Raw genomic sequence first — 12,946 nt, 5'->3', positions numbered from 1 at the left:
CTTGTCACACCTTAAAGGCAGTGCCAGGCCGTGCAGGTCTGCCACAGCTGTGTCTGTGGGCAGCTGTGGGCACAGGCCTGCCCTTCCCTGCTGTCCGGCTCTCTTCCAGCTTGGATGGCTCAGGTCAGCCAAGTGAAAAATCTGGGTGGGTAAGAGGTGTGAAGTGGAAGGAAAGAGAACAAGATGTTCAGATGACCAGAATCTGTCTGGACAAGAGGTTGTGACCAGCGGCCACAGGCAATGGATTGTTCTGAAACGCTTGTCACCTCATCTCTGGGCCAGCCTAGCTCCATCCAGCAGGGCCATCATCCCTTGCTCAAAACCCTGCCTGATGGTCATGGGACACGCCTCCATACCTTCTCCTCTTCAAGAGTTAAAAAGAGAAAAAAAGTACAGAAAGAAAATCTCTCTGAAATGATGCTTCCCTCAAGGAATTAAAAAAAAAAAAATCTGTGTTCAAGAGACAGCTTTGTCTGCATTTCTAAAAGCAGAAAGAGAGCATTTAGCAAAAGTAAGTTTATCCCTGAGAATCTTAAGCAACGTAAGCCATATCTTATCCAAACATACAACAAAATCTAGAAGGTGTACATCTTCTGAATAGTAAAACATCTGCTTTAGTAACTTAAAAAATAAATGAACTAACACTCCAATGCAATTAAAGCAAAATCCTAAAAAGTAATTAAGTGGAAGAAAAGCTTTGTGCCAATCTGGACAACAGGTGATAAGTTACCAATCTGATAAACCAAAAAGTCATTTCCAATCTGGAATTAAATTATCTCTCAGTGACTGCTTTTTGAGGAGGTGATGCTCAAGGTACTACTCTTCCCAGGCCAGTGGCAGTCCAGCCATCTTCCTGTTGCCTGCAGGTATGGCTCATAGTGCTCCAGCTGACTGCAGGAGCCCAGGCGTGATGCTCACTGTTTTCCGAAAGGACAAAGAGAAACCAAGTCAGAGTTTGACTCAAAAGACACAAGACTGAGGTTTGCAGAGGATGGGCTACCTACACAGCACGGGACAAGGTTACTGCACGGGAACACAAAAACCTCTCCACAGGCAACGCCTCAGTCCCCATCCGCATCTGAGTCAGCGAACTTCAGCTCGCACTTGACGTCGAATGGCTTGTCCCTGACAGGGAGGTCATCGATCCTCTGTGAGTCCTCCCTGTCGGTAGGTGCTCTGCTGGCCGTGGTGTCCTGCTCTGTCTCATAGCCGGTGTCCAGGGCTGGCCTGGGCTGCCCTCCGTTCTGCTGTGAGAAGCTCCCCTGCTCCACCAGGGTCTCCTTCACACTCTGCTCACAGTCGGAGAAGTCTGAGGTTGGCTGCTTCTTCTCCAGCAGCATGGCAGAGCGGAATTTGAGGCATTGGCTGGGCAGGTAGCCCTTATAACAGTTGTAGGACAAGAGGCAAAGGCAGAGGACAAAGAAGAAGAGGAAGAGGAACATGAGGAGGCGGGTGTCACTGGACTTGAGATACATTGTCTTCTCTGACTGGACCTGGGGGACTGTGTTGATGACGATTTTTGGTTCGCACGATGTACCGGTAGGTGCCAGGCTGGAAGGTGTGGTAAGCCGCACAGCTGGGGCCTGGGGAGAAGAGCCTTGGATGGGCCCCATTGACACTTCGGGGGTGATCCTAACACCTTCTGTCCGGGTGGCTGGTGAGGAGGTGGCCACCGGGGTCCATGAGACCATCTTGATTGCTAGAATGTGCTTAGCCACCACCTGTGAGACCGTCTTGTTCTTGACCCTCTCCTCTGACATGCACTGGTACACCCCACTGTCTCCTTCTGACAGGTTGAAGATGAGCAGGTGCTTCCTACCCACCAGGCTGTACTTAGGACTCTCAGCCTTTAGAACGCCATTCTGGAACTTCCATATCACCCGCGCCAGGTTGGACTTTTGGGAGCATTTGAGTTCTGCTGTGCCGCCATGCTTGAAAATATGCTGCTGGTAACTTCCCTTAATTTTATCTGGAACATCAAAATAAACGTGCACAGTGTCAACAACCCTGCTTGCTACTTAACTTCTTTTAAAAATAGATCAATATGCACAAGAGGACACAGAAGTTTCACCCACTGGAGCATCATGGAATCTTCCAGAACAACTAAGGAGATAAAGATGTGAGTGACCAAAAAGCAAAGATGAGCCCTAAGTGGCAGCCCACGGAGACAAAGAAATCGGAGGCACCAGTGAGCAGTAGAAATCCCATTCCACACCCTGGTTTCCTGGGAGAAAATGTGTCAGGTGGGGAGGCTGAGCGCCGACCAGCTGCGCACTCTGAGTCAAACGTAACACGATTGTGCCAGTGGCCACTGCACACACCAGCCTGGTGGTGCTCTCCCGCTAAACTCGTCTTTACTGATGACAGCTGTCAGGCCAGGGATTCGAGGGCAGGAGCCCACGGGCATGCCTGCCTTCTGCTTGGACACGCCTGATCCCCTGGCAGGCAGTGGGATCACCCACGAGGAATGCCACTTGTGTCTCGACTTGAATATTTGAGGACTAATCTTTCCTTCGGTTCACAAGATGTGCAGGTTTTGTTTAAGAAGCCTGAGCTAAGAGAAGAGAGATGCATCTTAAGAGTGGACATCACAGTTTGGGATAAAGAGTGCCTTCCAGTACACAAATATAGTGTGTGGTTTCAAAATCCCTTTCTGTAATAAAGGTCCAGAGAAGGTCATGAGTTCTGGCAAGAGATACTTGACCTCTGTTCTGAGTAGAGAAAGAAAAAATGTACAAAATACCACAGCACCAAAGGATCATGAAATGGTTATAAGACTGGCCAATCTCGAAGGAAGCGTAGAGACCGAGCGACTTACCGGGGCAAGCAGACACATCCCCGCTCATCTCCTGAATCAGACCCCTGCAAAACAAGGGGCACGGAGTTTGCATGTGCTCTCGAGGTAGGGCTGGCGGAGCGTCTCGATACCCCGTGTCCCAGTGCTGGGTACCTGTGTGGGCTGTGGGCCTGGTACAGGGCCACGCAGGCTGTTGCTGCTGGGCTCCAGGCGCAGTAGGGGTCCCGGGCCAGCACGCAGTCCTCGCAGGTGCCGTGCTTCCCACAGAAGGCCACAGGGGCCTGGGCCACGCCTGAGTTGGAGCCGGCGTAGATAAACCTTCTGTCCTGTGGTATAAACACATGAGAATGGGTGGGCCCAGCGCGGCCAGCAACATGAGGGGGAGGGTGACCAAGTGCTTCCCGCAGGAGGAGTGAGGCAGGGTCACATTCCAGATAAACCTGAGTGCGGCGTGGGATAGCATGAGCAGCACATTATTTTCAAGTAAAATCTGCACGCTAACTCAGGTACACTGACTGGCCTTGGCCTGCACCCCTCCACCCACGTCCGGGTACCCACCGCCCTCCCAATCATCAGCAGAGCACATCTCTGAGCCAGTTCAGCCCCCTCTGGGAGGAAGACCCACCAGCTGGACACGCCTGGCCTCACTGCAGGCCAGAGGCCTCAGGGCACAGCCTCAGAAGCCACCGTGGGTCCCAGAGCAGAGAGTGCAGTGTCCTCAGTGTCTGCCTCCAGCCGGGCCCGCAGTGGGAGGTGCAGACAAAGGCTGCTGGAGAGTGCATGCTCTAGTAAACAAAGTAAAAGTGACGAGGCATCTGCTTGTCACATGACTGCATTTATGAGGGAGAAACACGCAGATGGAAACTTGACTGCCACACTCAGCAGCAGAGCAGGGCAGGCTCCTCGGCGCTCTGGCATGTGTGGTTTGGGATGTCCCCCCTCTGACCCCTCCCACAGCGCCCAGAGCTGGCGGAGAGGCTGGCACACAGGCTATCAGAATCAGAGCTGGCAGGCTTCTGCACTGAGCTTGGCGGGAATGAGGCCTCACACAAGCCTATCCAAGCAGGTTGGCACTTGCAATTTGGATGCTGGTGTTCACTCTCTCTTTTGCCTGGGAGCCTCCATGTCACCTTGACTTCCCAGAAACACTGTTTGGTAAGCATCAGAAGATTCCAAGTTTACACAGAACTCAGTATTCTGACTCAAGATGAGATGTAATGGCCTTTATTCTCAGCACGGGTCTGAATTAACTTCAGAGTCTGGCTGGAGCTCAAAGTACCTGGTGTGGCCCCAGATCTCCTGGCCTGTGATGCATGGAAGGTCACAGACCCAGAATGTGCAAGCGCAGCCGAGAGGAGTAAAGTCCCCTCTGCAATGCACCGGAGAAAACCAGGCCCAGTGCCAGCCCGTGCACATCAGTAGAGACCTGGGAGAAGAGGCCACAGGCCTGCCATAGTCATAAGGAGTGGGGGTGCCACAGATCACAGGCCAGGGAATCATGTAGCTTGCACACATGAGGAACACCTCCTGGGGTGAGAGGCCAAACAAGCAGTTTCAAAGGACCATTGGAACCTACACAGGGACCCTAGCATAGCGTGGACACACATAGAGCAGAGAATGGGTGTCCTGGGCTGCCTGTGGAGCCCCCTGTAGAGCCCACGGTGATGTCGTGGGAATGTGGGACATCCACCAAGAGCACTGGGCCACCAGAACCTCTCAAATGAGACAGGTGTGTGCTGGGTGAAGGGCCTATGGAGACTCCCTGCACTCTCATCCCAACTCTTCCTTGAATTTAAAATTATTTCAAAATAAAACATTTTTAAAGGCAAAGGAGAAACCCCCTGATGAAGGGCCGCCCAGCATCTGTAAGGGTTAGAGAGCACACCCAGCCGTCTCCCTCAGCACCTCGGCCACGGTTGCTCTGTGAGCCCCCAGACGATGGTGCAAAGCACATTTGCCACGCGCTCCCCAAAGAATTCAAAGCAGGAAACCAGACAGGTATTTGTACACCCATGTTCATAGCAGCATTATTTACCACAGCCTAGGAATGGAAGCAACCCAAGTGTCCCACAATGGATGAATGCATGAACAAAATGTGGTCCATCTGTACAATGGAATATCATTCAGTCTTAAAAAGAAAATTCTGACACATGCTACAATATGAATGTACCTGAGGATATTATGCTAAGTGAAGTCAGTGAGTCACAAAAGGACAAATGAATGACTCCACTTATACAAGATCTCTAGAACAGTCAAACTCAGAGATAGAAAGTAGAAGGGTGGGTGCCCAGGGCTGGGATGGGAGGACCAGGGAGTTGGTATCTAATGGGGACAGAGCTTCAGACTTGCAGGATGAAAAAGTTCTGGTGGTGGATGTGTGATGGCTGCATTACAATGTGAATGCATTTGCTACCACTGAAGTGCGCACTTAAAACGTTAGAACGGAAGGTGGGAGATGGTGGTGGAGCAAGTGGCAGCCTTGTCTGCTTGCTCCCATCATGGAACAGACTTGGAGTACCAGTATGGAGTGGAGACAGGGCAAACAGGATGGGAGCGTGGGAACAGCGTGGGGAGGGCAGAAACTGTGGCTTGCACTTTCTAAGCAGAGTCTCCTGGGTTGCCCAGCCCAGCATCTCTGGCTGCACTGTGTAGGGACAGCCACAGACCGACTAATTAGCCAGCATCTACCAGGGCGAAGAGAGAAGGCCAGAGTAGTGCAGAGGCTTGGAAACTGTGCTCCTGCTATAGGCGTGTTTCTCAGTGAAGTCTGGGAGAGATTCAACGAGAAAGTTTGGATGAAACTGTCAGAGGCGTGAGAAGACAGAGGCCAGCCCTGACTGCGAGAGACTGTGTGAATTTTGGAGTCGGGGAAAGCATGGAGCCTGGGGCCCTCAGGGACCGGTGTTCACCGTGGGGGCCGAACTGTGACTCTTTTAGAAGGAAAGTTGAAGCAGAGCCTGAGACTTGGCAGGGTCCCTGGGCTTGTACGCCAGTGCGTGGGCACAACAGCTCTGCTAACAAAAACGCAGACCGGTGCTGCAGCTTGGGGACCACACAGAGACTCCTTTGGAAGGAGAGCTGAGGCAAGACCCGAGACTTGGATGGAACCCTGGGCTTGCACACCATTGTGCGGGCACAGCAGCTCTGTTCAACAAAAACAAAGAGGACTAGAGGGTACTACAGGACCAGTGGGTGGGACCCAACCTAGTGTGATAAGAGCTGTGATAAGAGGAGAAGTCCACAGACCCGTAAGCGAGAGAACAGCAGCCTTGGCATCCAGCTAGATCTCACAGCCAGACATCCAGAAAAGAAGATATGAAACCCATGGAACTTTGACCAGGGATGGATTCAGAAAGAGAAGAAAGTGGTGAAAACCAGATATTACTAGGACAAATTCCACTGAGGTCTTCTTCATGAGTTATTTTCTTATCCTCCCAGTTTATGCATTTTAAGTCATTAGATGTTATATTTTATTCCAAATATCATATTTTGCTCCTCCGTCCTATTACTCCACTTTAACATCTTACTTTTGTTTTAAATTCTGTCTTCTCTCTTACCACGACTAGTATCCATTCTGCACTCATACTATTTTTCTCCTTTACAGCCTCTCAAAACCATTTTTTTGGTCATCAGTTATCTCATGTTCTTTATCCTGTTCATAAAATACATTTATTCTCTCTCCACCTTGATCAATCTTCACACATTGATTTTAGATATATTGGTAAGTTGTGGCATTACTGCAATTTTATTCATAAATCTCCACTGTTTCAGTATTTCAAATCTCAAATCCTATAGTCCCCCTCTCCTACTCCATTAATACTCCAGCTATTTTCCTCTTTCATCATAAATTTGAATTTGTTCCCTCTCTTAGTCTGGTCTTCATTCCCTATTCTTAGTATACCTACCCACTCTATCATCTCAAATCCAATCCTCTTTCCTCTAGACATCCCTTAAGCGTTTCTTTCTTTCTTTTCTCGCTCTTATTTCCATCCCATCCATATCAATCATACCTCAATGGCTGTTGATAGTACTGGGGAGAAATTTCTTCTCTAATTTGGTTCCTACTTTTACTTCCTCTTCTTTATTTATTTTTGTTTATGTTCTCTCTCGCAGTAAAAATATATTCTATAACTTGTTTAAACCTAATACTATATGCTTCCCCTCTTTTACTTCATTTGCCTTCTTCCCTCCCTTTTTTTACATACAATGTAAATTTCACTTACTGCCCCACATTGACTTGTCTCTGCTCACTACTATTATTGCTCTTACTCTTCCCCTATCTAAAATCAATTTTTTTCAGTCGGTCAGCTCTTATCCGTTTTTCCTTTAGTATAATAATCTCTTTACAACTATAATAATACCGGTTCATTTGCTGTTGATAGTGGGATTGTGGGTGGGGGATATTTTTGAGAGTGTACATTTCTTGTCTGGATTGTGTGTTTATGTTTTAACAGCACCCACACAAAAGTCTTCTAGACATGGTAGGCTGGGTGACTCTCAATAAGCTAGCCAGAGGAAAGGACCCACCAAGAGCAACATAACAGCAACCAAAACTGAAATACAACCAGACATCTGAAATAAACAGCATAAAGGGCATTCCAAGAGCATCAAGCTCAGGAAATCAAGGCGACTGCACCACTGAATCCCACAGGTCTCCTATTACAGAAGGTCACACCACAAAGGCAGAAAGTCAAAGCAGACCATTCTAAGAAAAAAAAAAGCAGAAGAGTCACCTAAAATTGGGAGAAAAAGAAACAACTCACCAAGGAAAGGAGCAGAGGAATCCCCAGAAAGTGTTCTAGATGAAACAAAGGCAAGCAAACTATCAGACATGGAATTCAAAAGAATGGTTATAAGGAAGCTCAATAAACTCAACAAACTCAGAGAAAACTACAAGGAACTCCAGGGGATTTAGAAAGAACTCCATGGAAACTACAAAGAACTCCAGGGAAGAACAAGGAACTTACTTCAAACTATACTAACATTAAAAAGGACATAGAAACTATCAATAAGAGCCAAGAGGAAATGAAGAATACAATTTATGAATTGAAGAACACAGCAGAAGGAATCAAAAGCAAGCTAGGTGAAGCAGAGGATCAGATAAGTGAGCTGTAGGGAAAAAAATCCCAAACAGTGCAACAAAATGAAAAAAGACCAAAAAAGAATGAAAAGATTTTGGAGAGAGCTGCAGGACAACATGAAACGTAATACTATACATATCATAGGAATTCCAGAAGGAGAAGAACAGGAGCAAGGGATAGAAAACCTGTTTGAAAAAGTAATGACAGAAAACTTCCCTAACATGATGAGAGAAAAAGTCTGAAAGTCCAGGAAGCACAGAGGGTGCCAAAGAAGATGAACCCAAACAGGCCCACTCCAGGACACATCTTAATTAAAATGGCACCATTCAAAGATGAAGAGAGAATCCTAAAAGCAGCAAGAGAGAAACAGCGAGTAACATACAAGGGAAATCCGAAAAGGCTATCAGCAGATTTCTCAACAGAAACACTACAAGTCAGAAGGGAATGGCAAAAATATTTCAAGGAATGAAAAACAAAGGCCTACAACCAGGTCTACTCTACCCAGCAACGCTCTCATTCAGAAGAGAAGGCAAAATATGGAGTTTCCCAGGCAAAAGGAGGCTAAAAGAATACATCTCCACCAAACCAGCATTGCAAGACATGCTAAAGAGTCTGCTTTTAGAAGATAAAGAAACGGGACTTCCAGCCAAGATGGAGGCCTAGACTGACATGCTCCATCTCCCTCCACAACTAAGAAGGAATACATCTATCGCAAAACCAGAAATAACCAGAAGTTCCAGGAAATAAAGCTACATCGAAGTCCAATGTATAAAGTTACAAAGAAGTGGTGCTCATCTGGACAGGTAGGAGGGGCAAAGCCGGGATGGTGAGGTCAAGCTATGCTGACTGCAGCGGCTGCGGCAATGGCGATGGGATGGCGGTAAGCACAGACACCCGCATTTAAAAAGAGGCGAGAAACACCTGGGGAGCATGCCTGGCTGTAGACCAGACCCATCAGCTCACGATTCCAATGCCAGGGAAGGCAGACCCTATTGCCTCGGACTGTGAAGGCCGAAGTGGGTGGGGACGAAAGAAGAAGCTCCCGGTCTCTCAGTGGAGAGTAAATGGTAAGAATTGATCTTGGACCCCTGCCCACACACAAAACGCCACAGCGTGGTGAGAAGGGTTGCCAAGTAGTGACAAGTGCATGGGGCTCCACCCCCAATAGTGTAGGAGGTGTAACAGGCCTGCCCAGGAAGCAAAGGTAAACACAAAACTCTCAGGATGGCAGAGATCATGGTAGAGATCCCAGTGATGCAGCTGACCAGTCAGCAAATATCTGATCTAACGGATCAGCAGAAAGGAAATCATTCTGAGGCACAGTTCAGAGCTTTGGTTATAAGAATGCTTACAGACCTAACAGCAGGTCTTAAACAAGACAGGGAAAGAATGAGGGCTAGTCCTGCTGAAATGAATGAAAACACATACAAAACAAGTGGTGAGGGAAAGAAAACCAAGGAACAAATAAACAAATCAGAACATAGGGAAGGAACAAAAAGCCAACCAGTGCAGAAAGAGGAAACCTAAAGTGAAGAATATGAGGAGAGGCTCAGAAACCTTTGGAACAGCTATAAGCGGGCCAACATCTGAATCATAGGGTTGCCAGAAGGTGAAGAAGAACTGGAAATTGAAAAATTCTGTGAAAAAATAATGAAGCAAAGCTTCCCTAACTTGGGGAAGGAAATAGACTTACAGGTCCAGGAAGCACGAAAAGTTCCAAAAAAACTGGGCCCAGGAAAAACTACACCAAGAGACAGTATAATCAGAATGTCAAAAATTAAGGATAAAGAGAGAATCTTAAAAGCAGAAAGACAGAAGAAAAGAATCATGTACAAAGGGAACCCAATAAGACTGTCAGTTGATTTCTCAAAAGAAACTCTGCAGGTAAGAAGGAACTGGCAAGAAATATTCAAAGGAATGAAAAGCAAAAACCTATAACCACGATTACTCTACCAACAAAGCTGTCATTCAGAATAGAAGGGCAGAGTAAGTGCTTCCAGGACAAAGTAAAACTGAAGGAGTTCATCAGATCCAAACACTGTTATATGAAATGTTAAAGGGACTTGTTTAGGAGGAAGAGGATCAAAACTATGAACATTAAAATGAAAACAACCAACAACAGAAGCTAGGGAATTGAAACAAAGGCAAACTAAGTAGGCAACGAGTGTGGAAAAAGAATTATAGGTATGGGGAACATATAGGGGGAGGTCAGCGGGGAGGGGGAAGGGGGAAAAAGGGAGGGAGATGATGCAGGAATTAAGAAGCATAGTAGGAGGGAGTGGAGTAGACAGGAAGATATTGAGAAGAACTATATGCACAACCAATGGGCATGAACTAAGTGGGTGACAAATTGAGTGAGGGGGGCCACTGGGTGGAGGGGAACAAAGGGAAAAGGAATTGGGACAACTGTAACAGCATAATCAATAAAGCATATTAAAAAAAAGAAGATGAAGAAGCCGAGAAAGACAAAGAGAAACATAGGTACAAAGGGGGAAAGTAACAATGAATACCTATCAATAATAACCATAAATGTAAATGGATTAAATGCTCTAATCAAAAGACATAGGGTAGCTGAATGGATAAGGAAACATGACCCACATATATGCTGTTTATAAGAGACCCACCTCAGAACAATAGGTTTATACAGACTAAAAGTGAAGGGATGGAAAATAAGTGTTTCAAGCAAATGGACATGAAAAAAAATCTGGGATAGCAATACTTACATCAGAAAAAACAGATTTCGCAACAAAGGCCATAAAAATAGACAAAGAAGGACATTTCATAATACTTAAAGGAACAATCTACCAAGAAGATATAACCCTTATAAACTTATGTGCACCCAACATAGGAGCACCCAAATATATAAGAAAAATCTTGAAGGACTTCAAAAAGGATATCAACAGCAACACACTCATAGCAGGGGATTTTAAAGCCCAATTGTCCACAATGGACAGATCTTCCAAGTAGAGAAACACCAAAGATATTGAGGCATTGAACAACACTCTAGATCAAATGGACTTAATTGATATATACAGAACCTTTCGTCCCCCAAAAAGCAAAATATACATTCTTTTCAAATGCACATGGAACACTTTCAAAGATAGACCACATGATAGCATTAAAACAAGCCTCAACAAACTCAAGAAAATTGAAATTATATCAAGTACCTTCTTAGACCACAATGGCTTGAAACTGGAAACCAACCTCAGTAAAAAACTAAAAAACATTCAAATTCATGGAGAATGAATAACATGCTATTAAATAATGAATGGGTTAACAATGAGATCAAGGAAGAAATAAAAACATTTCTGGAAATAAACGATAATGAACACACAACAGCCCTAAACCTATGGACACAGCAAAGGCAGTCCTGAGAGGGAAGTTCATAGCAATACAGGTCTACCTGAAAAGGATTGAAGAATCTCAAATAAACAACCTAATGCTACAACTATAGGAACTAGAGGAACAACAACAAAGCCCACAGCGAGCAGAAGAAAGGAAATAATCAAAATCAGAGAACTAAATGACAAAGAGACTAAACATTTCAAAACACTGATAAAACCAGGAGCTGGTTCTTTGAAAAGATAAACAAAATCGACAACCTTTTAACCAGACTCACCAAGAAAAAAAAAAAAAGAGAGAGGACCCAAATGAGTAACAGAAATGAGAGAAGAGAAATCACAACTGATACCATAGAAATAGAAAGGATCGTAAGAAATTACTACAAACGACTGTATGAAAAAAAATTTTACAACCTGGGTGAAATGGACAAATTTATGAAAACATATAGTCTTCCAAAACTGAATCAAGAAGCAGAAATCCTGAATAGACCAGTAACAACTAGTGAAATTGAAGTACTAATGAGAAAACTCCTGGCACACAAAAGCCCTGGACCAGATGGCTTCACAGGAGAATTTTACAAAACATTTAGGGCAGAACTAACTGCTATCATTCTCAAACTATTCCAAAAAAATCCAAGAAAAGGGAAGACTCCCAAGATCTTTCTATAAGGCCAGTATTATCTTAATTCCAAAACCAGATCAAGACACAAGAAAGAAAGAAAACTACAGGCCGATATCACTGATGAACATAGATGCTAAAATCCTCAACAAAACATTGGCAAACCGGATCAGCCATACATTAAAAAACATTATACACCACACTCATATGGGATGCATCCCAGGAATGCAAGGATGGTTTACTATTCACAAATCAATAAATATAATACACCACTTAAACATAATGAAAGACAAAAATCACAATGATCTTATAAATAGATGCTGAAAAAGCATTTGATAAAGTAAAACACGCTTTTATGATAAAAACACTCAGCAAAGTGGAAATAGAGTGAGCATACCACAAAATAATAAATGCCATATATAAGAAATATGTAGGCAACATCATACTCAATGGGCAAAAATTGAAAGCTTTCCCCCTAAGATCTGGAACAAGACAAGGATTTCTACTCTCCAATTCCATTCAACATAGTTTTGGAATTTCTAGCCACAGCAATCAGACAGGAGAAAATAAAAAGGCATCCAAATGGGAAAGGAGAGAGTAAAGCTGTCACTATTGGCAGACAGCATGATAGTGTACATAGAAAACCCTACAGATTCCACCTAAAAACTACTAGACCTAATATGTGAATCTGGCAACATAGCAGGGTACAAAGCCAATAGTCAGAAATCAAAGGTGTTTCTAAAACACCAACTATAAAATATCAGAGATAGGAAGTAGAAAAAAATCCCATTTACTATAGCAACAAGAAAAATACTTAGGAATAAACTTAACCAAGGAGATAAAAGACCTGTATTTGAAAAACTACAGAACACTGAAGAAAGAAAGAAAGGAAAATACAAATAAATGGAAGCATATACCATGTTCATGAATGGGAAGAATTAACATCATTCAAATGACCATACTACCCAAAGCAATTTATAGATTCAACGCAAGCCCTATTAAAATACCAATGGCATATTTCACAGACCTAGAACAAATACTTCAAAAATTTATATGGAACTAAAAAAGGCCCAAATAGCCTCAGCAATCTTGAGAAAGAAGAACACAG

The 12,946-nt window shown here is 44.7% G+C and overlaps 1 protein-coding gene across 1 annotated transcript in view; it reads right to left on the bottom strand.

Annotated features, from left to right (window-relative positions):
- Window positions 1-254: 254 nt before the first annotated feature.
- LOC150012732 (semaphorin-4D-like) overlaps window positions 255-12,946 on the bottom strand; it is a 94,989-nt gene continuing 82,297 nt past the window's right edge. Inside the window, exons 15-17 of the mRNA XM_090273978.1 lie at window positions 2,951-3,123; window positions 2,819-2,862; window positions 255-1,969 (exon numbers count right to left, since the gene is read on the bottom strand). Coding sequence (XP_090130104.1) covers window positions 1,062-1,969; window positions 2,819-2,862; window positions 2,951-3,123 — 1,125 coding nt within the window. The 3' untranslated portion in view covers window positions 255-1,061. The remainder of the gene's footprint in view (window positions 1,970-2,818; window positions 2,863-2,950; window positions 3,124-12,946) is intronic.

This window comes from Furipterus horrens, unplaced genomic scaffold (assembly GCF_987537825.1).
Source record: "Furipterus horrens unplaced genomic scaffold, mFurHor1.1.pri manual_scaffold_4, whole genome shotgun sequence".
Taxonomy (NCBI): Eukaryota; Metazoa; Chordata; class Mammalia; order Chiroptera; family Furipteridae; genus Furipterus; species Furipterus horrens.
The sequence above is the reverse complement of the archived record's forward strand: the minus strand, read 5'-3'. Positions and strand labels throughout refer to the sequence as shown.